This window comes from Fusarium subglutinans, assembly GCF_013396075.1.
Source record: "Fusarium subglutinans strain NRRL 66333 chromosome Unknown NRRL66333_c0000023, whole genome shotgun sequence".
Lineage (NCBI taxonomy): Eukaryota > Fungi > Ascomycota > Sordariomycetes > Hypocreales > Nectriaceae > Fusarium > Fusarium subglutinans.
The window spans coordinates 412,555-431,442 of NW_023502086.1; the positions used below are offsets into that span (position 1 = coordinate 412,555).

General features: G+C 48.9%; 4 protein-coding genes across 4 annotated transcripts; 2 read left to right on the top strand and 2 right to left on the bottom strand.

The window, feature by feature from the left end:
- Positions 1 to 2,885: 2,885 nt before the first annotated feature.
- On the top strand, positions 2,886 to 4,629 carry FSUBG_2651 (carnitine transporter; the record flags this gene model as incomplete). Its single annotated transcript, XM_036680447.1, has 2 exons — positions 2,886 to 3,388; positions 3,438 to 4,629. The coding sequence occupies 2 exons, from the start codon at positions 2,886 to 2,888 to the stop codon at positions 4,627 to 4,629; spliced, it is 1,695 nt and encodes a 564-aa protein (XP_036541920.1).
- A 397-nt stretch (positions 4,630 to 5,026) lies between these two features.
- Positions 5,027 to 8,167, bottom strand: FSUBG_2652 (salicylate 1-monooxygenase; the record flags this gene model as incomplete). The annotated part of the gene is made up of 12 exons (XM_036680448.1): positions 5,027 to 5,128; positions 5,194 to 5,460; positions 5,508 to 5,629; positions 5,679 to 5,715; positions 5,765 to 5,887; positions 5,937 to 6,457; positions 6,995 to 7,170; positions 7,221 to 7,310; positions 7,363 to 7,538; positions 7,594 to 7,767; positions 7,830 to 7,956; positions 8,010 to 8,167. The coding sequence occupies 12 exons, from the start codon at positions 8,165 to 8,167 to the stop codon at positions 5,027 to 5,029; spliced, it is 2,073 nt and encodes a 690-aa protein (XP_036541921.1).
- Positions 8,168 to 8,537: 370 nt separating this feature from the next.
- On the top strand, positions 8,538 to 12,816 carry FSUBG_2653 (trichodiene oxygenase; the record flags this gene model as incomplete). The annotated part of the gene is made up of 13 exons (XM_036680449.1): positions 8,538 to 8,835; positions 8,887 to 8,947; positions 9,007 to 9,268; positions 9,322 to 9,528; positions 9,589 to 9,903; positions 9,965 to 10,075; positions 10,137 to 10,450; positions 10,875 to 10,909; positions 11,362 to 11,466; positions 11,513 to 11,618; positions 11,670 to 12,126; positions 12,187 to 12,654; positions 12,790 to 12,816. 13 exons carry the CDS (start codon positions 8,538 to 8,540, stop codon positions 12,814 to 12,816), a joined length of 2,766 nt encoding a protein of 921 aa, XP_036541922.1.
- A 2,628-nt stretch (positions 12,817 to 15,444) lies between these two features.
- FSUBG_2654 (multidrug resistance) lies at positions 15,445 to 17,271 on the bottom strand (the record flags this gene model as incomplete). The annotated part of the gene is made up of 1 exon (XM_036680450.1): positions 15,445 to 17,271. The coding sequence occupies one exon, from the start codon at positions 17,269 to 17,271 to the stop codon at positions 15,445 to 15,447; it is 1,827 nt and encodes a 608-aa protein (XP_036541923.1).
- Between the last annotated feature and the right edge of the window lie 1,617 nt (positions 17,272 to 18,888).

An 18,888-nucleotide genomic window follows, 5' to 3' on the forward strand; every position in this document is an offset into this window, starting at 1 on the left:
CCCGCGGAAACATGCCATCCTCGAGCTTTGTGAGCTGTTGTTCATACTCTGGCCTATCTTCCAGGGCGACGAAGGATGAAGCTCCGTCTGTTGAAGTGGTTGCAGCACAGATCAACAAAGTCCTACGACATGAGCCTCTAGGGTATCATATCGAATAGAGCAACTGATGACACTTCTCACGAAGTCTAAGGGCAGCTAATAGCTCCCTAGACGGCGTTGGAGAAGCCGAAATGGGTGTAGGTATACAGTCTAACTTAGTATCTCGGGAACGGCTCGGCCAGCGACAATCGTCCCGGACAACTTCCTCCTCATGCCATTCCTCTCCAGTTGGAGTCCGAAAAACGAGGCTGAAGTTTGCTTGCATTTCAGAGCGCATAATACCCCATTGGTTCGTAGGCGCCCATCTCCCAACGCCTGCATAACATGGCTTGAGGGAGACCGTCAGTGTCAGAATTGAGGCTCTGGATAGATACAACGACGTTTCTCCAACACAACACAAGCCCACGTTTTCCCCCAGGATGAGACATTGTTTCTAGCTATCGAGCTTGGAGTTAGCACCTCCCTGTTTGGGAATGAAGCTTTGATCTAGGTGCGGCGCGGTCGGGGATCGGAAGGGCACCCGGTGAAGAGTCGGGAGTGAATCCGGTATAAAGATCGGAATCGATCCCGATCATGTGACCTGGGATCCGTGAGAATAGTTGAATATGCTTGTTCGATATCATGTTGTTGGTCGTGGCTTTCTTTATCATCATTGTGTAATGTTTCAAGGATACTATTGAGTTAAACTTGGACCACCCGAGCCGCTGGGTTCAAGGTAAGTATACAATTAGGTTCAAGTCGACATGGAGCTGAGATAAGTAATGCTGTTACAACTGGACCTAGGAAAATGCAGAGACATGCAGTCTTTCGGTTTGGAATAGGAGACAGACTTGATGGAGGCCTAAGAATGTGATATCAAAGTCCTCGCGAATCTTGTTAACAACGGGCCGAATGGATAGATATCGAGGGTTCTTGTGTTAACGAAGCTATACATTATTAGAGCTACTATGCTCCGCGGAAATGAAACAAGTTGATATCTATGTCCCTCCCTTCATGGAGATATATACAGTAACCAGACTTGAACTGTGACGGAATTGCATACCTAATGCAGAGAATAAGGAAAGAAGCTCTAACTCTGGACTTCAGTATCAGAGGAATAGCTAGCAACTGGATACGAGCATCACCAAGGACTACTTTTAGGGAGTAGTATGAAACAGACAGGACTCTACAAGGAGCATTCCATAGTATCAGCGTTACTCGATAGTCTGGTGATATTAGCCTGATCCAAGCTCCTGGGAATGACTAGCGTAAGGAAATGACAGTCGATATCAAGCTCAGACATCATTCATCAATGCACTCAGGCACTGGATGTTATCAAAAACTAGAGCGTGTCTCGTCTATACTTGCCAACCTCCCCTCCCGTCCCTGTTGACCTCCACTATCCATCCCACTCACTGTCTCCAGAGAGGGAGTGGATATCTATCTCTAGCCTTAGAGCACCAACCAGGCCCGGGCTCCCTAACTAGCCCCATAAGCTATAGCGGCCAACTCAGTAGTAATTCGCCGCAATCACAAAGCCAATTAATTGAACTACGGGTTATATAGCCGACCTTGATCGGTCAATTTCTCGGTGTTTGCCACGATCGATAAGTTAGAGTTCAACGTGTCGTGTCGGCTGGAGAATCCGAATAATTACGGTGTGCGCAGTGATTGGCCAGCTCACAGAGCTTCTAGATTGCCAACATGGTGGTGTTCTATTGGAGTTTTCTCTTGGAGAAGTGAAGCGAAGTGGTTGCACGTCTGCGGAGATCCCGTGAGGAGCTGAGCGTGAAAAAAGGAAAAAGATGGTGGGAAGCTGAGGGGATTGGCCAAGGTACTTATCGTGCAGGGGTCGGGATGAGACTCCGAGGATACGGGCAGACTCTGTTTAGACTCCACGGCGTACAAGGGGGATGATAAGGTACTGACCTAGGTGAGCCATTTAGATAAGTATCCTATCTACAATGGGTCCTAGAGAGAGTAGAGTACCTATCCATATGACGGAGAGATATGATCTGTAGTAGATTCATTTAGTCGGCAAATTCAAGATTACCGAGATTCGATTCACGTCTGGACAATGAATTACCCTATTCGTAAAGCGTCGCAAATGTTTGTGCCACACCAAAAGACATGTAGAACAAACCCCTCACTCATCACATGCGCAACGCCCAAATACACTCCAAGTCTAGACCAGACGTAGGCACAGTAGCCGTCTCCCCCCAAAGCAAAAGATGTTAGTGAAGGCTGCAAGATGACAGCAGTGAGTGAGTGATTTCCCTAACCTGACCAATTGCACGGCCGCCAAACACACCACATTCGCAACGTCTGCACGAGCTAATCGAGTGCCGATACAGGCGTTCCCCAGACCTCAATCAGTCTTGGTTCGGTGGACCCGAGTCTTCTTCCCCGTGGGGAAGACCCATGTCGTTCCATTCCCCTTCAGCTTGCTCCAATCTGTCTGTGTAGGTATGCGTGGGTGGGTGCATACAGGCTGCAAGGGCCTGGAACCATGGGCTGCGTTAGGGGGGTGATAGTGGCTAAGCTAGCCTGCGAGATAAGCTCTTGTGCCAAGTACTGTACCTAGCCTAACGACACCACACGCGTGCTACCCGGGCATGGTTCACTGCCTGTTATCTCTGCCTCCCGTCTGCTCGACACTATATAAACCGCCATGAATCCACTCCCTCCAGCCTGTTGTTCTCCTCAGGCCCTCGTCTCCAACACTCTTCACCTCTACCCCCCTCTCTGATCCTCCCCAATCCCTATTCCTCTCACAAAGGCTGGTCTGAACCGCCTTCTATCCCATAATGTCTGACGACGAGAAGAGACAAAACTCGGCCTCAAAGGGCATCGCCGTCGCTGGCGATAGCTCAAGCCTCCAATATGTCGACGACGACGGCATGGGCCATCTCCACCGACGCCTCAACAACCGTCAGATCCAGCTCATCGCCGCTGGTGGTTCCATCGGAACAGCTCTCTTCATCTCCATCGGTGGCGGTCTCGCCAAAGGTGGCCCCGCCAGTCTTTTCATCGCCTATCTCCTCTACTGCATCATTCTCGCCTTTGTCAACAACTCGATCGCTGAGATGAATACATACATGCCAATTGCTGGTGGATTCGTGCGTCTTGCTGGCTACTGGGTCGACGATGCCCTGGGCTTTGTCGCTGGCTGGAACTTCTTCCTCTACGAGGCCCTCATCATTCCCTTCGAGATCACTGCCCTGACGTCTGTTATCTCCTTCTGGAATGCTGATGCGCTTAACCCTGGCCCAACCGCTGGTATCTGTGTCGCAGTCATTGTCTGCTATGGGTAAGCTTTTGTCTCTTTAGTCAATTGAACTATACTGACCATTCTACAGTCTTCTCAATGTCCTCGCCGTTCGATTCTATGGTGAATCCGAGTTCTGGCTCTCAGGTGGAAAGCTCATCCTGATCTTCCTCCTCTTCGCCTTCACTTTCGTCACTATGGTCGGTGGAAACCCCCAACACGATGCCTACGGCTTCCGATATTGGTCCAACCCTGGAGCGTTCACCACATACCTTAGCACAGGCGACAAGGGCAGATTTGAGGGTTTCCTCGCTTGTCTCTGGTCAGCTTCCTTTACCGTCGTCGGCCCTGAGTATATCTCCTCAGTCGCAGCTGAGGCTCAACGCCCTTCCATTACCATCAAGAGTGCCTTCAAGACAGTCTACTACCGATTCCTCATCTTCTTCGGCGTTGGTGCTCTCGCTGTTGGCATTGTCTGTGCGTACAACGACCCCAAGCTCGTCGACATCTACTTCGGTGCTGGCGGTACTGGAAACGCTGCTTCTTCCCCTTATGTCATCGCCATGACCAACCTTGGAATAACCGGTCTCCCTCATCTCGTCAACTTCCTGATCCTCACTTCCATCTTCTCCGCCGGTAACACATACACCTACTGCGCCACCCGAGCTCTCTACTCTTTGGCCATTGAGGGACGCGCCCCTCGATTCCTCCGATACTGCAACAAGGCCGGTATTCCCGTCTACTGCTTCTGTGTCACCATGATGTTCCCCTTCCTGTCCTTACTCCAGTGCGCCAACGGTTCCGCCAAGGTTCTCGGCTGGCTGATCAGCATCGTCACTGGTGGCGGTCTTATCACCTTCATAATCATGTCCATCACATTCATCAACTATCACCGCGCCTGTGTCGCCCAGGGCGTCGACCGCAAGACTGAGCGACCCTACTACGGCTACTTCCAGCCTTACGGTGCCTACATCGCCCTCGTTGCCCAAACCATCATTTGTCTCTGCTACGGATACTACGCTTTCCGACCCAAGTTCGACGTTGAGGTGTTCTTCCAGAACTACTCGATGCAGATCCTCGCTGTCCTCCTCTTTGTTGGCTGGAAGGTCTTTAAGAAGACCAAGTACATCCGACCTCACGAGGTTGACTTGGTTTGGGAGCGACCCATGATTGAGGCGTACGAGGCTACCTTCACTGAGCCTCCTGTCGGTTTCTGGCACGAGATGGGCGAGTTGGTGATGCCTTGCTTCTTCAAGAGAAACAAGAGGACTTCAGAAGTTTGAAGCGGGTGCTTCGATTCTTGTATTTGTTTAGCCTGGACATGACTGGATGATATCACTTGCGAATATAGTTCAATTAACATTGTTAACAACATTTCTCACTCTACTTCTTGATGTGATTTCTTATCTTGCTCTCTTATTCTATGATGCGCAGATGTGAGTACAGATAGATGCCCTCTGAGCTACTGATCAACACGCAGGTTGAACGACTTTGCCTGGCACTCACTTTCCTGCGCAAGTTTGCCTGCCATGACACCATTGATGTAACTGTGTTGATAAAATTGGAAAAGATCTATCTGATCACCGTGCTCACAACCTTGCGCTAGGTTCCCGCACCGGTTTCTGCCCGCCTTCTATCCTCTCAACAGCCCGTTCAAACGCAGCAACAACATCATGCTCACTAATCCACGAAGGATTCATCCTCCCCTTCACCCTCAGTCTCAACTGCTCGTCCGTCTCCGTCGTCGCTCTCTCTATATTCGACTTCTGCCCCGAAATGTTCCTATGGACGATACCCAAGAGCTTATCTAGATGCGATTTACGAGTTGCTTCATACAACTCAAGTACTTGTGCAAGCTGAGCCTTGGACGGCTTTCCTGTTCGCGCTGATGAAGGAGGCCAGACGTGATCGAGCGAGCGGTACAAGGCGTATGCATCGTCGATAGCCAGTGATCCCCCTGCCGCGAAGGATCCGCCGTGGGTGTGAGCTGCGTCGCCGACAAGAGCTACACGGTTGGAGAAGGACCAGGTATCGAGAGCTGCGCCGGCGTAGTTGGGGAAGAGTTTGACGTAGGGTGTTGCTTCTATGAATGCCCGGATTGTTGGGTTCCAATGCTTCGGGGTGTTAGCATAGTCAATGGTTCTCGGGAGGGCTCGCTCACTTGGTATAATCTCTTGAACTCTTCGGCACTGCCATCTTCATCCCATTTTGCGTCTTGACCTGGCGACTTGGGGTCTTGAGGATCTGCGTGATAGCCACCGACTATAGTGAATAAGCCTTTGCCTAGTCATGCGTTAGCGACAGCTTCGACAAAGAAGTACTGGTCTCTTACCTAGATGAGAATGGAAGAACGTTGTCTCATGACCAGCCTATTAATTTCTCAGCAACCTACTAAGTTCAGAGTCTTTCAGGACTTACCCAGTGAGCTGCATCTTCAGGATACTCAACATCCTTCAATCTGTCGGCGTCAAAGACAGCGCGGAAAGCGACCCAGCCTGTCCAGTGCAGTTCATGCTCTGGTACAAACGTCTTGCGGACTTTCTGTCAAGATGTCAATAATCTGTTATCCCGAGAAGTGCCTGGAACATACCGATCGTAAGCCATCAGCTCCAATAACAACATCAGCCGTCGCCGTGGTCCCATCCTCAAAGTAAAGCGTAGCACCTTCATCAGAATGCGCCTTGACATCAACAGTCGTCTTCCCCAGATGAACAATACCCTCTGGCAAATTCTCTAGCAGCGCCTGATGAAGATGTGCACGATGGAACCGCGCAGTCGCATGTTTCCTTTTCTGTACTGTACTGTGGACATCATAATCGATGACTTCTCCAGTCTTCCAGTGTCGGTATATCATGGGATATCCCGACTTTTGCCGTTGAGCAAAGCCTTCCGCCAGGGCATTTTCGACACCGAGACGGTCGAGTGTCCTGAGACCATTAGGACCCAGAGCTATACTTGCGCCGATTTCTTTAAACTCTGGTGCTCGCTCATAGACTTGTACATTGACGTTGGGGTGTTTGAGGAGTGCGATTGCTGTGATGAGGCCGGCGATGCCACCCCCAGCGATCGCTACCTCGAGCTTAGGGGACTCTTCTTGACTCGACATGGTTGCTATAGAGTATTCGAATTGAGATATGAACTCATATTAAGGAGATGAACAACTAATTCACGTCCTGGTATCTCAATCGAGTCTTACCCCAAGTGTAACTTATTGGATGAACCTCGACACTGATTCGAGCACGCCATCTTATTCCCCACTAATTCCCTATTTACAAGACGTACTGATTGAAGCAGCCAATGTTAATTAATTATCGCGTTGAGATAGCTAATAATGTCATTTGTGAAGTATATGGCGAGGTACCGATGTCGCAAATGCCAATTTGTAATCTCATTCATGCTACCTTACTCTAAGAAAGCCCCTTCGTTTGCTCCTCAACAACCCAATACCATGTAAAAGCATCAGCGCAAGGGAAGATCACACAGAAATGGATTTCAAGTCTGACAGGTCCAAGACCCTCGTCTCGTGCAACTTATACCCCTCCGTGGCTCCCAGATATCGCCCTGTCTGGAAGCTCCAAAGCAAGTCCCCGAGAGGAAAGCTATGGCACGCCTCGATATATCTCAAAACTTCGCGATCGATCGACTCACCCCAGATTGGCATGCTCGCCAGGGCGAGGTACCATCGACGGTAGCACTCGTCCTGGAGTTCACCAGCTCTATCCATGGCCTGTTGGGTGGTGAAGCCGTTCTTCTTCAGGACTGTGACAAAGTTGTGCTCAATACCTGACTTGACATCTTTCTTGTACGAGACGATATCGTTGTGGCTCCGTTGTATTAGCAGAGATCTCAAGGGCAGAGGGTGTATGCCACTTACATCCAAGCGAGGTCGCATCCTACAGCTATGCATTCCTGAACAGAAGGGTGCTCAAATGCCTCCTGTGACAAGTTTACATTATGCGCATAGCTATAAGACATCGTTAATCTCAATTCCATTTGAAAAGTTAGTCGGGACTCACGCGATGAGACTGATGCATGGATATCCACCAACAGTCCTCCTCCGCATTCTGATGTAGTCCTCCTCTGTCCGAGGCTGACCATTTCCATCGCGTGTCGCTTCGACCTGATGTAACAGGCCGTCCAAGTATCGCTTGTGCGTGATCTTGAATTGCGTCTGGACATCAGGATACGCCCTCTGCGTACAAAAGCGATTAGCAAATCTTCGTAAAAGAGCTCCCTGGAGAGCGTACCTCTTGAACTCGCTCCCAGATGGTACGGAACAAGTATCGCAAGGGATATTTCTCTCTGTCAGGAATCTCAGCATCATCTTCGAGCACAGCAAGTGTATGTCTAATCTCTTTCTCTGCAGCCACTGGGTCTCGGTCAAGTTGACCCTCATCAAAGTCGTCGTCAAAGTAGAAGATCTGATTATCCACGTCAGTCGATACCCCGAAACTTTGGAGAGTTTGGGGGTTCTTTTACATACCCAGTTCAGCCAGTCAACCATGGTCCTAAGCGCTTCTGCATCTGCATGAGGAGCCATGGCCGAGGCGCAGAAACAGAAGTCCGCTTTTCTGTTCTTAGCCGCTTCGTGCTTGTCCATCTTGAGATAACTAGACTTTAGTTAGAACAGGCTTCAGTCTGAAAAGAGGTAGGGTAAGCCCACTCAGCTATGAAGGCGTCGGCTGCGGCCTTGACCTTGAAGTGGTGAGGGTTCACTGTAGGCGTCGCAGACATTATGGAGCCGAACATGTCCGGAATGCGGACTTCGGTCGGATGGCCTTTTTCATTGATCTTGGTGTCTCCATTTATAGTAGCAATCATCTTGATGAACCGTATAACTTGTCAAGGCGAGTGATGAGCTGTAGTGGTTTGCTCTCATCAGGTCGTGAAGCATGTTGACTATAAATATACTACTCTAACATATCCAGTGTCGACTTCCTCTTTATAGAAAGTAGTAATCTTGGAAGTGTAAGCACGAAAAGATGCCATTTTGGGCATTACCGCCCTCTGTCAGCCAACGATCTGCAACCCGGCATCCTACGGAGCTGGAAAATTACCTATTTGGGAGATCTCTCCATGAACATAGACTGAGTTATGGACCTCTTACAACGTACAAACTTGTTAAAAAGGGCTTGGAAGAGAGTTGTGAAAATGCAAAGACAAAAGCTATTGAGACAAATACACCTTCACCATGTCTTCCATCAAGCTCATCATTCCACGTGAAGCCATGTTCAACACTGGCTTCCTGTCAGCACGTATCTGGTCGCCAACCTCTACTTCATGGAACATCATCTACTACACTGCTTTGGCCTCTGGTGGATTTGCCTTTTATTGGCTATGCCTGGTATTTTATCGCCTCTTCTTGCATCCCCTGAGGAACGTCCCAGGGCCTAAGATTGCGGCGGCTACTGGCTGGTATGAGTTCTACCAGGACGTCATTCTCGATGGCCACTACATCAAGGATTATCCTCGACTTCATGAGAAATATGGTAAGTGACATGACCCTGATATATGTGTTTTGGTTGCTGATGTGGTCTCAGGTCCAATTGTCCGAATGAGCCCCAACAGAGTACACATCAATGACCCAAACTTTTACCACAAGTGAGCACGCAAATACCCCAATGGCGGCTATATACCACTGACCACTGCGATCTCTGAAGGGTTTATTCGACTGGAACCAAGTTCCTTAAGGAGCCTGCCATGTTCAGATTCGCTGGTGAACTTGACGCCCTGCCATTCATCACCGATCCCGCAGCCCACAAAGTCCGTCGCGGCATTGTTAATCCCATGTTCTCACCCCGCGCGATCAAAGATTTCTCACCTCTGGCTCTCCAGATCATCAAGGGTGCTCTCAAGAAGATTGGAGACTCGTATGAAACTGGCAAGCCTGTTAGCTTAAAGCGACTTGAGTCAAACTTCGCAGTATGTCATCCAACACCCCACCGCTTACTGTGGCCTGCTGACAAGACGAATAGATGGACATCATCATGAAGCTTTGCTTCGGTAAAGATATGAACTGTACCCAAGGAAAAGAAGGAACCGAGGCACTCGTCGACTCGATGGTCGCATTGCCTCATAGCTTCAGTCTCATCAAACACTTCCCTATGCTTGGAAAGATCATGCAGTCTTTTCCCACGCACGTCCTAACCTACATTATCCCAGGCTTCGTCGAGTTCCGCAACGTACGTCCTGTTCATTCTCGCTTCCATCACCTAATTCGCAGCAAAGCTAATACTGTCTAGCAATGTGCTCAATGGGCCAACGAAGTGCGCGAGAGACATCAGAATGGCGTTTACACCGATGAGACTGGTCGTCAGACCGTCTTCGACGCCATTCTAGACGCCGAGCCCGATCGCTCAACCAAGGAACTGGTCGATGAAGCCTTTTCCCTCGTCATCGGTGGTACCGAGACTACTGTGACGACCATAACTTATGGCGTCTGGTGTATCCTGAAGAACCCTGAGGTTGAGAAGAAGATGCTGGAGGAGCTTCGCACAGTTGAGACAAACAGCGATGGGCTGATGGAGTACCCGAATCTGATGAATCTACCTTACCTGGTGAGCATGAACTACAACAGTCCGATCGCTGATGTCAGATTACTTACTGTGATATCTGTAGACTGCTGTTATCCACGAAACTCTTCGTATCTCCTCCCCAGCTCCTGGCATCCTCACACGTCTGGTGCCATCTGGAGGAACAAAATACGGTAGCCACTTCCTGCCTGCGGATGTAAGTATTCCTACAACTTTTACCGAGTATTTACGTCCTTGCTGACACGGCCTTCGCCTAGACTTCCGTCTCAACAGCCCAACGTCTGATCCACTACGACCCAGTCCTCTTCCCGGAGCCCGAGACCTTCATGCCCGAGCGATGGCTCGACAATAGCGACAAGGCTTCCAAGAAGAACCTGATACCATTCAGTAAGGGTCCGCGTATGTGCGTTGGCCTTAACTTGTCCTACATGGAAGCCTATGTGTTCCTCGGGAACCTCATTCGACGATTCGACCTGAGCTTGCATGACAAGAACCAGGGCACGCTTCGTTGGAAGGACTACATTGCTCTTCACATTGAGGACGAAGTGTTGATCAAAGTCAATGGGCTTCGGTAAATCTGTGGGCTGCATTCTGGAGAGTCGGTGGCTGACTTGAATGGCAATGGCTGCAAAACAGTATTGATGGCGACTTAGAGTAAAGAAGTACTCTAGCTTAGAATGGAATGAATATGCGCAATCTAAAATTAGAAACTAGTTTTTTATTCATGCTACTGGTGCTTTTGCTCTGGTTCTCCTTAGCTGTAAGACACAGTTTGTTATTGTATCCTCAAGTTTGCAATTTCCTGGTTTGGCACAATCGTCTCTTGGAGGCGATTTCTACCAGACTCCGAAATCTTTAGTCCTCCCAAAACAAACTGAATACGTTCAGAAGTGAATACATAATGATGTTTTCATCTGTCTTTACTTACGGAAAGGAATATCGGCCCGTCGCCGAGATCTCCGCACATCACTGGCTCTTGAAAACACCTCCAACAGACAGACGTTTGCAAACTTCAAGACTGGCATTGCTGGTCACCACTAAATGATTCGCTTACAAATTAGTTTGCTTATTACTCCGTGCTTACAATTTTGTGTTAGGCCTTGTATAAGACGTATGGTAATTTCCTCATCGACAATGTAAGACGGAACTGCCGCCAAAGCACCACGACGATCATTATCCGAGCACTACCTCATTTTCGTATTTGTACTCCATCAAGTGACTTTCCGTCACAACGTTCTCCCTTGATCCGACGGAAATACTCCAGTTCGATGCTGGATCCCTGCATCTTGGCATACTAAACTATATATGGTATCTTTCCGAACATCCATGTAAGACAAAGATCGCCAAAGCACCACCAACAGCAGAGCAAAAGGCCCGCCTCTTCTGCTTAACTGCGCTGGTCTTTTCTTCTCGCAACATCGAATCATCCATGTTGCTGATAGTTGGCTCGTCCCAAAATTCTGCTTTGCTTGGCTGCATTAGAGAATCCTTTGCCCTGGCCACAACCGACGTTGCCTGGAGCGGCTGGTCACCTTCGCAAAGTCGCTTACAGAGACAACATAGGAGCCCTCGACAACGGAGTCAGAGGTAGAAACAGGCCCTGCGGCGACAAGAAATGAGGACGCTTATTCAGTCTGGTGGGAAGAGCCAGCTAATCGCGACCCAGAGAACCCCATGAGCTGGTCAAATGGTCGGAAATGGGGCATGATAGCCACGATATCGTTCCTCTCTTTCTTGACGTATGTTCCCTCGATACAGGTATTTTTGACAGCATGCTTATCAATGCGCAGGCCACTTGCATCGTCAATGATGGCACCAGGAGTGCCCCAGATAATGGAAGAGTTTGGAAGCTCAAACGACACCGAAGCGACGTTCGTCGTATCCATCTTCATTCTTGGCTTCGCCTTCGGACCCTTATTCATCGCGCCACTCAGCGAACTCTACGGCCGCATACCTATATATCACGTCTGCAACAGTCTCTTTGTTGTCTTCTCAGCATGTTGCGCTCTGTCGAATGGAGTGCCCATGCTGATGGCGTTTCGTTTCCTGTCTGGGGTATCTGGCGTAGCTGTCATCACGTGTGGCAGTGGCTCTATCGCTGATATGATGCCAGCAGAGCAGAGAGGCCGCGCGATTTCCCTCTGGTCTCTGGGGCCGTTGACAGGTCCCGTAGTTGGACCTGTATGTGCCGGGTTCCTTGTTGAGGCCAAGGGCTGGAGGTGGGTATTCTGGATCATCACTATTGTGGTAAGTCTCGAAATAAACCCGCATGATTCTTTACATTGCAGATTCTAATGTTATCGCCAGGCTGGAGTTGCTGTTCCGGCATCATTCTTCATCTTACGAGAGAGTTACGCACCAGTGCTTCTCGAGAGAAAAGCCAAACGTCTTCGCAAAGAGACGGGGAACGAGCTGTATCAGCCTCGAACCAAGAAGAAAGGCACCCCCAGAGAGCTCTTCTTGGCAGCTATCATCCGTCCAACACGTATGTTCTGCTTCAGCTTCATAGTGATGGCCATGTGTGTCTACCTCGCCGTGGTGTACGGTATCTTTTACATCCTACTTACAACATTTACGTTCGTCTATAAAGATGCTTATGGTTTCAACTCCATAGGTGCTGGCTTGTCTTTCATTCCAGGCGGCATCGGCAATATCCTAGGACTTTCATATGTCGGGGTTCTTAGCGATAACCTGATCAAGAAGCGCAAAGCCCAAGGTCTTGAGCACCAGCCTGAGCAGCGTTTACATCCCATCATTATCGATATCTGGTCGAGAGTAAGTGCAGAGGGAATAGAGATTATGGCTGGCTAGGTATTCAACTACCTAGCTCTGGCATTAGTTGAACGGGCCGTGCCGTGTCTGCTCCGAATCCCGGCGTTTAGATTAGATATAAGATACGTACTTAGTTAGCGCTCTGAGCTGGCGCCCCAGAATTGAAGGATCAAAATGCTTGTATTATCTCATGCGGCTTATACCTCCGCAGAACGACGTATTGTGGCAAACAGGGTCGCATTTTACCAAATGCCCTCCGATTAATGCTTGTTTTATTTACCTCTCTTTTGGGTCACAGGGGTCCAGTTAGGACCTCGGTTCTGCGGCTTTATCTGTGCGGATCAAAATCCCAGTAAATCAGAGAGTCGTATGCGAATGCAAGCCACGCCTATACCGCAGCAAAAGTTCCTGGTCCTGGCGCAGACTACCTCACTTTCACAGCCAAGATGGAACATATACTAGAAAGTGTAATAGAATATTGGCCGGCAAGACAGCCAGGACGAGAAGAAGCTGAGATGACTCAACAGTCCGCAATGATCATACATGCTGTTGCTTTGTGACATTCTCACCATGTAAGGCAGATGCGACCCTTTTTGCGTTTTGACAGGCTCATCATCAGTTCGTATGGGCCACATAACTCTACCAGAGGAAGCGGCGGGGTGGATGAGGTGGTTTTCGCTTATGTAGATCCATGTTGTCGTATATTCATTCCTCTCGGGCTACTGGATACGCAGTCATTCTGGGGTACCTTACCCTATGAAGGAGGGGAATCTTACCAACTACTAGCAAGCAGCAGACATCAGAATCTTGATATAAACTCTGCGTTGTCGGTAGTATTGCAACGTGTAACCCCCCTCGTTCCATTATCATCAACATGTTCAACACTTGGAAACAGAACAGGAACTCATATGTAGTGCTTCCCACTGGACCACCGTTCGAAAAAGCTCAAAACGGAAAGCCTCGACGATCTGCTTGCAACCCCTGCCGTACCCGAAAGGTATGTTTCAGCCGCTATGTATTCCAAGTTCATGCACTAACCTGGTCCAATGTGACAGCTACGTTGCACAAGTGAACCTGATGGCTGCAGAAACTGTCGTAGTCGGGACCTGCAGTGCGAATACGAGGCCGATAGCGATACCGAGCATAACTTTGGTTCTGTAAAAGGAAGAAGACAGGTGAAGCAGAAAGAGAGGTCTGAATCGAGATCTGGAGGACTGCTAACTCCCTTCACCGATGGATCCCACATTGCCGAGGACGATCCCAGAAACATACAGAGCTCCAATATCAGTCAGGCTGTAGTTCAGGAGTCGGAGGGAATGCATCCGGAATTTCAACACATGGAACCAGATTGGTCTGAGTTTATGTTTGGATCTCCCCAAGACATATCGTCAACTCCTACAAACACCAGAGATTTCAGTCATGACACAACTTTCGATTCGACCGTCAGCATGGACCAAGTCTTGAACTCACCCATAAGCTTTCTGACTTCACCCCCACTAGAAAGCATGCTCGACGACGATCTCTATCCACATGATAGCTTCCCTTTCCCACAGTCAACGATATCAACCAGTGGAAATTGGCCAGCAAGGACAGAACAACTCCACGACCATGGTCCCCCGGACGGTAGGATATCATCATGTCAATGTTCTATCACTCCTATGGAAACATGGGAGGCCCTCACAATCAACATATCTTCCAAACACCCCGCATCTCAAAAGTCCATACAGGCTCAAAAGCCAGCCATATCAAGGTGTGAAGAGTTGCTTCATTGTTCAAAGTGCTCTTCTCAATCACGGAATGTCATCCTTCTCATCGATATTTGTGCGAAGCTGCTTGATAGTCTTAAGTTACAGGACCGAGACCTTCAGGCAGACCACCTTCAAGCTGATCATCGACCAGCGGTATATGAGATGGCCAATGGCCAGGATGGGGATTATGACAGTCATGTGAGAAGGAATTCATGGATGCTAGAATGAGGAGATTGGGTCGGTTGATAGCAAAGGTCAGTGAATTGTTAGGTGGGGATCAGTGGTCTGCTCAAAGGGGGCTACTTCAAGATGTTCAATTGCGATTTACAGGCGTTATGTTTGGCTGGCAGCATTGATAAGAAATATCATAGAATAACATTGTCCATAGATAGTACTTTAAATTAAGTATACAGGACCTCGTGAGTCTCGATTAGAGAGTCTGACGTAGCAATTATCAAGGGATCAATAAAATAAATGTCTTTAGTCAATGGACCCAAAAACAAGACAGCAAGAATAAAGTAAGTGATTAGACTGCTTATAGTAAAATGTTTGTACCTCCTTATCGTGGTTTTCTCACTATCACTGGCCCACTGGGTGGACAGGGGTATCACAGCAGGGATAAGACACATTGGAACCAAAAATGCGACCGAGGGGAATCGAACCCCTCTCTAACGCTTGGAAGGCGTTAATGCTAACCACTACACCACGGTCGCTGGTGTTACGAGGCGATGCCTCGTGATTTTGTTGGAGGAAGTAATTGCAGGCAGACTTATATACCCAACATCCACTTGAAAAACAAACCTTGCAACTAACATCAAACCGCAGCCTTTCGTAGCCTCTTTCTTCACCATCACTACCAATTCACCTACTTACAATCATTTTTTGTTACTGTCAACGTTTCCTAATTCTTCAATTACGTGTCTTCGAGTACTTATAAAGGCCATGTTTTCAATCATTAACAAATGTTCCATAGTTCAATGCTATCTATTTCTTATTTCGTTCCAGATCATTGACGGATTTTCTATCATATACATATAATTGTAATTTACATCTCAATAGCCAGCTTGCTGCGAGCTCGGAGCTTATATCCATACTTGAACATGACGAAGGGAATCAAGCTCAGTACAGTACCAAACAAGGCAAGGATGAGACCAGCATACTGGCTTCCAACATTGTGGAAGAAAGCATTGGCGAACAAAGGCGTGACAGCGCCAAGAGTGTTTCGCATAAGACCCTGGCCAGCAATGGCAGAAGAAGAGCTCTCACCATAGCAATCAGCAGTGTAACTGTAGGTACTCTCGAAAACGAAGTAGATACCAAAGGCAATAGGAGCAAGACCAATGGCAGGGCCAACCCAAGAGACGTGAGAATATTGGGTGAAGCTGTAGATGAACAGACCAATGGGGAGGAAGACAGCTCCATACATGGCGCCGTAGAGACGGGCTTCGGGGGTGACCTTGATGTTGGGGTCGGCGACAAGCCGGTCAAACTTGCGCATCTGAAGGTGATGGGCCAACCAGCCGAGGGTAGTGCCAATGCAGAGAGAGATGTAAGGAAGACCGCTGACACCCTCACCCCAACCGTGGTGCTCCTGGAAGGTGATGGGGATAACGGAGAGGAAGAGGAAGACAACAGCCCAGCAGAAGGCGATCCAGAGACCGAAGGCGAAGACGACAGGCTCAGTGACCAACATGTGAATAGCCTTGACGGAGCTAGCCTTAAGCATAGCCTGGAGACTGGGGGTCAGGATATCGCCAGCAGAGACGTAGCGCTCATCACCAGTAGCTTGTCGAAGAGCCTTGGCGCGCTTATGAAGAGCAACACCACCTCGAGTCTCGGGGAAGTAGAAGAAGATAACAAGGAGCAGAGGAACGTTAGCAATGCCCTGAATACCCTCGATCCATCGCCACCCAATGGCTTGATCAATGAAACCAGCGTAGATGGGAGCAGCGACAGTTCCGAAAATAGCGACCCAACTGAACATGGCCATAGGTCGACTTCGGTGGTGAGGCTCATACATATCGTCAAAGGTACCACCGACGAGAATAGTACCGACGCAGCCGAAAAGGCCCAGTAGGAGTCGAAGTCCAATAATGGTGTCGATGTCCTTGGCGAGAGCAAGACCGATGAAGAGGAGTGAGAAGCACAGGAATGAACTGGCGTAGACGACCTTGCGACCGACCAACTCACAGAAGGGAGCAAGAATCATGGGTGCGACAGCACAGCTGATGTTGAAAGTGAAAAGACCCAATTGGCCCTTGATGTTAGGAGCATCGAGGTCCTTGCACATGCTCGCAATACCTGAGCTGTAGGCAGTGGTAGCAAGACCAATAAACAAGGTCATCAAGTTGAGAATAGTCGAGATGGATCGCTTATACCAAGGATTCCAGTTAAAAGGATTCTCTTTATCGCCAGTCGCAAAACCAAGCACGATATACTCCTTGCCCTTCTCATTAACAAGCTCCGTCAACGTAAGGGGCATATCGATATCGACAGTCTTGATAGCCCCAAACTCCGGGTCGACGGACTCATTGCTTGGATCGACATATTTACCACCAACAATACGCCCAGCAAGGGGTTCACCCTTTTCATTCTTCAGAACCTCGAGGTCTGTAGACTCAGGATCCGAAGCACCCTTATCCTCACTGTGTCTTCTTGAAGGGGGCGCAGTAGAATTCTTCCTCGAGGGAACAGCAACAGAGTTCTTTCTCGAGGCCGGAGGAACAGCAGAGTTTCGTCTCGTGCCCACGAACGAATTCGCTCTGGAATTGGCGTAGAAGCTGGTAGGTCTTGAAGCAGACGGTGACCCCAGAGGGAGAGGGGATCCGGGCCTTGAGTTGGGCGCAGAGAAAGATGGGATATAATTAGACATGATGGGTTGGGTGTGATAAGGAGAGAGCGTGCTGTTAGATGGGAGGTTGACTCAGAGGGAGAGAGAGATAAGAGCTATAAAAGAGTTTTGGAGCATCATTTCGTCTGGCCCAGTATGATGACATTGATTGTCTCGTCTTCCCACTTGTCTTATCATCGCACGTTGTCTGTTCCCGTGCATGTTTGGTCGTTGCGAGGTGTGGAGTCGTGATTTCGGTCCACTATACCACCACGAAGCCGCCGAGACTCTGTGGGTTCCCCATCACGACTCATGTTTCTTTGCTGTGAACAATAAATGATGTATTTCAGTGCACTAGTCCCAGGGGCAAGATACACTAGAAAGATTCTTTTCTTCTGGAATTCTACTTGAAGATTTGACAGCCAGAATTGGCGATCGTAAACTCGGTGGCCATTTTCAGATTCTCGATAATCAGGGCGGTGCCTTTTCGGGCTTAAGGTGAGATTCCAATTAAGACGGCGGAGTGTCCGGGAGCGCCGGTCCGCTCGGTGTGGGTCTCGGTCCGAGAACATATGACGTCGAGTCGAGATAACTCGGTGTTAAGACAGATCCTCTCCTATAACTAACTCACCAAAACACGATCCAGAAATTAAAATTTTCATACCTTGCTAGCCATATCCCCGTGGTGATAGCGCAGCGGACCTTTTACAGCTCTGTTGTGTATAAATGATGCCTTGCGTCACTGAAATCTGTAGAGTTCTCACTCGGTAGGTTACAAGACTCCGAGTCCTGGTCTGACTCGCGTGCCGAGATGTTGTTCCCGTGATGATTAGATCTATCTGTCATGAGGCTCCGGGAGGGACGAGGATCGGAGAATCCTCCTCTCGCCAAGGCTTCCTTTTCATCAGAACATGGCCGAGGATCGTGTGTTGAGCTTCCGATCCCTGAGTCTTAGTGAGGCGATTCCAAGTTTCTATCATTCGATGCAAGGTTTGTTTTTTCAGCTCGCGTGTGTTGCTGCAGTAAAATGAGGACCCTTTTCTTTTTCGCCTCATCCAACCAACCAACAACTCGGCCGAGTTACATTCTGCACCGTTACATGTCACATTCAAAACTTGGAGAAGAGACCTGGAGAAGGCCATCCATTCTCTTGGTAAACCTAAAAGATGAAATGTCAGAATTCCAGAAAAACGTATCTGAGGAAAGGTTGCATCCAGCCACTGTTTGTCCTTATCGAATTCCGATCCAGGGCGGAATGATCCCTTGACCCACTGATAGATAAGTGCCGTGAGGCTCCCAGTGGGTCGAGTCATGCACGGTCTCGGTGAGGCGGCACCTGTGGATCCTTGAAAGATCTTCCTTGGCGGGCGACCTTCGGAGGGGACAGGACAGGGATGAGTACAATGCACGCACTAGGTTAGTGAAAAGCTTCCATGCGGGTTCCAGAGAATCTTTGGGCGCAAATCACTTTGTGTTTTTTCTGCTCTAGACGAGACGTGATGACGACATTGCTTGGTGATGTGGCACTAAGGAGTTGATGAATTTTTTCAAAACACCAAAGCACTGACTAGTACTCCGTATATCTATGGTGTTTGAGATCGAGATACGAAATGCTAGGCGTACTTTTTATAACCACATATATTAACCTGAGTATATGCA